We start from the raw sequence: 3,674 nt of genomic DNA on the forward strand, positions 1-3,674 counted from the left end.
AATTCAGTTTACTTCTGGTTAATGACATTTTTTTAAAGTGGTTCATGATATTAATACAGTATATTGCGATATCGGTGTGATCTTTGCGATATTATTGGACTGTAAATGGTCTGTGTCTTCATATAATTAAATAACCTTAATTATAAATTAATTATAAATAACCTTACTTATAACCTTAGGTGATTATTATTATTATTATTATAAATAACCTTAATTATAAATTTATTATAAATAACTTTAATTATAAACTTAGGTTATTATTATTTTTTATTATTATTATTATTATTATTATTATAAATAACCTTAATTATAAATTAATCATAAATAACCTTAATTATAACCTTAGGTTATTATTATTATTATTATTATTATTATAAATAACCTTAATCTCATTAATGGGTACTTATCTGATGTGGAGAAAGACTTTTGGACTGATTTCTGCAGATCAGACCCAGACCCCAGAGAGTAACAGAGAGTGTGTGTGTGTGTGTGTGTGTGTGTAGACCAGTGCAGTGTGACAGTGCGGGTAGTTTGGCGGCTGAGCCCCGGAGGCCCTGACCCGATCCCCGCGCTCGCGTGATGCTCTTACCCTCGAGCGTCACCTCCTTCCCGGCCTTCTTCAGCGCCTGCACCGCCTGGTCGTGCGTGGCTTCCCGGAGGTCGCTCCCGTTCACGGACAGTATGGCGTCTCCGACCCGCAGAGCCCGGCTCTGGTCCGCCGCCAGTCCGGGGAAAATCTTGGAAATGAGGATGGGCATCCTGTTCTCCCGACCTCCTTTAATACTGATCCCCAATCCGCCCGACTCCTGCTTGACCACCCGAACTCTCCGGACCGGGTCCGATGATGATGGTGAGCCGGACTCACTGGTTCTAGACCCGAACCCGGATCCCGGACTGCCGTAGCTCGAAGCAGGACTGCCGAACTCGGAGGAGCTGGCCCCGGTGTCGCGGATGAACTTGCCGTGCGGGCTGTGCTCGTGCTCGCCGGATGCTCCGTTACTTCCGGACAGTTTGAAGTGGTTCTGTTCACCGGATGGGTTCGGGCTCTGCGTGCGGTTCTGGCTCCCCGGCTCGGTCCCGTTAGCCACAGCGGCTCGTCCCCCGGCTGCAGGGCTCGAGCCCTCGGTCCCGCTCGGTTCTCCCTCCGCCGTCAGAGTCAAAGTTTCGCGCGTGAGTTCGGCGGTGACCCGAACCCAGCGGTCCCGCAGCAGCAGGTCCAGTTGTCCATTCCGGTCCGCTCGAGTCCAGATCGCCATGTTCGCGTCAGCACTTTTTACAACTCATAATAATAAAAAAAATAATAAAGTTTTAAACACTCGGGTTTTTTTTCCCTCTGTGCGCACTTCGGCATGACACTCCCACTCAGTGAGGGAGCGCGAGACACGGAGGGAGGCAAAGCCACGCCCTCTCCGAGCTGCTCGCCTCTGATTGGTCAGTTCCGCTTCCTGACTGAAACTTCCACATCTGTAACCTGAGTTTTACTTCAACATCTGTGATCTATAGCAGACTATAACTTCAACTTTTGCAGAATTTTATTTCACCATCTGTAATCACAGCAGAATTTTTATTTAACATTTGTAATCACATAGCAGAATTTTACTTCAACATCTGTAATCATACAGCAGAATTTTACTTTAACATCTGTAATCACAGCAGAATTTTACTTTAACATCTGTAATCAAAGCAGAATTTTACTTGAACCTCTGTAATCATACAGCAGAATTTTAGTTTAACATCTGTAATCACAGCAGAATTTTTCTTCAACCTCTGTAATCACATAACAGAATTTTACTTGAACCCCTGTAATCATACAGCAGAATTTTATTTCACCATCTGTAATCACAGCAGAATTTTTATTTAACATTTGTAATCACATAGCAGAATTTTACTTCAACCTCTCTAATCACATAACAGAATTTTACTTCAACATCTGTAATCATACAGCAGAATTTTACTTTAACATCTGTAATCAAAGCAGAATTTTAGTTTAACATCTGTAATCACAGCAGAATTTTAGTTTAACATCTGTAATCACAGCAGAATTTTTCTTCAACCTCTGTAATCACATAACAGAATTTTACCTCAACATCTGTAATCAAAGCAGAATTTTAGTTTAACATCTGTAATCACAGCAGAATTTTAGTTTAACATCTGTAATCACAGCAGAATTTTTCTTCAACCTCTGTAATCACATAACAGAATTTTACTTGAATCCCTGTAATCATACAGTAGAATATTATTTCAACATCTGGAATCACAGTAGAATATTATTTCAACATCTGGAATCATACAGCAGATTTTAAATTTAACATTTGTAATCACATAGTAGAATTGTACTTCAACATCTGTAATCATGCAGCAGAATTTTACTTCAACCTCTGTAATCACATAACAGAATTTTACTTCAACCTCTGTAATCATACAGCAGAATTTTAGTTTAACATCTGTAATCACAGCAGAATTTTTCTTCAACCTCTGTAATCACATAACAGAATTTTACTTGAATCATACAGTAGAATATTATTTCAACATCTGGAATCATACAGCAGATTTTAAATTTAACATTTGTAATCACATAGTAGAATTGTACTTCAACATCTGTAATCATGCAGCAGAATTTTACTTCAACCTCTGTAATCACACAGCAGAATTTTACTTCAACCTTTGTAATCACATAACAGAATTTTACTTCAACCTCTGTAATCATACAGCAGAATTTAACTTTAACCTCTGTAATCACATAACAGAATTTTACTTGAACATCTGGAATCATACAGCAGATTTTAAATTTAACATTTGTAATCACATAGTAGAATTGTACTTCAACATCTGTAATCATGCAGCAGAATTTTACTTCAACCTCTGTAATCACATAACAGAATTTTACTTCAACCTCTGTAATCACATAACAGAATTTTACTTCAACCTCTGTAATCATACAGCAGAATTTTATTTCAACCTCTGTAATCACATAACAGAATTTTACTTCAACCTTTGTAATCACATAACAGAATTTTACTTCAACCTCTGTAATCATACAGCAGAATTTTACTTCAACATCTGTAATCATACAGCAGAATTTTACTTTAACATCTGTAATCAAAGCAGAATTTTACTTGAACCTCTGTAATCATACAGCAGAATTTTAGTTTAACATCTGTAATCACAGCAGAATTTTATTTCACCATCTGTAATCACAGCAGAATTTTTATTTAACATTTGTAATCACATAGCAGAATTTTACTTCAACATCTGTAATCATACAGCAGAATTTTACTTTAACATCTGTAATCATACAGCAAACATTTATTTTAACATCTGTAATCACAGCAGAATTTTACTTCAACATCTGTAATCATGCAGCAGAATTTTATTTCAACATCTGTAATCATACAGCAAACATTTATTTTAACATCTGTAATCACAGCAGAATTTTACTTCAACATCTGTAATCATGCAGCAGAATTTTATTTTAACATCTGTAATTACATAGCAGTATTTTACTTCAACATCTGTAATCATACAGCAGAATTTTACTTCAACATCTGTAATTATACAGCAAACATTTATTTTAACATCTGTAATCACAGCAGAATTTTACTTCAACATCTGTACTCATGCAGCAGAATTTTATTTTAACATCTGTAATTACATAGCAGTATTTTACTTCAACA

The 3,674-nt window shown here is 36.9% G+C and overlaps 1 protein-coding gene across 1 annotated transcript in view; it reads right to left on the bottom strand.

The window, feature by feature from the left end:
* Nucleotides 1-1,373, bottom strand: part of sntb2 (syntrophin, beta 2) — a 9,699-nt gene extending 8,326 nt beyond the window's left edge. Inside the window, exon 1 of the mRNA XM_053505632.1 lies at nt 590-1,373. Within this exon, the coding sequence (XP_053361607.1) occupies nt 590-1,256 (667 nt within the window). The 5' untranslated portion in view covers nt 1,257-1,373. The remainder of the gene's footprint in view (nt 1-589) is intronic.
* Between the last annotated feature and the right edge of the window lie 2,301 nt (nt 1,374-3,674).

The sequence above is a fragment of the Clarias gariepinus genome, chromosome 10 (genome assembly GCF_024256425.1).
Source record: "Clarias gariepinus isolate MV-2021 ecotype Netherlands chromosome 10, CGAR_prim_01v2, whole genome shotgun sequence".
NCBI lineage: Eukaryota > Metazoa > Chordata > Actinopteri > Siluriformes > Clariidae > Clarias > Clarias gariepinus.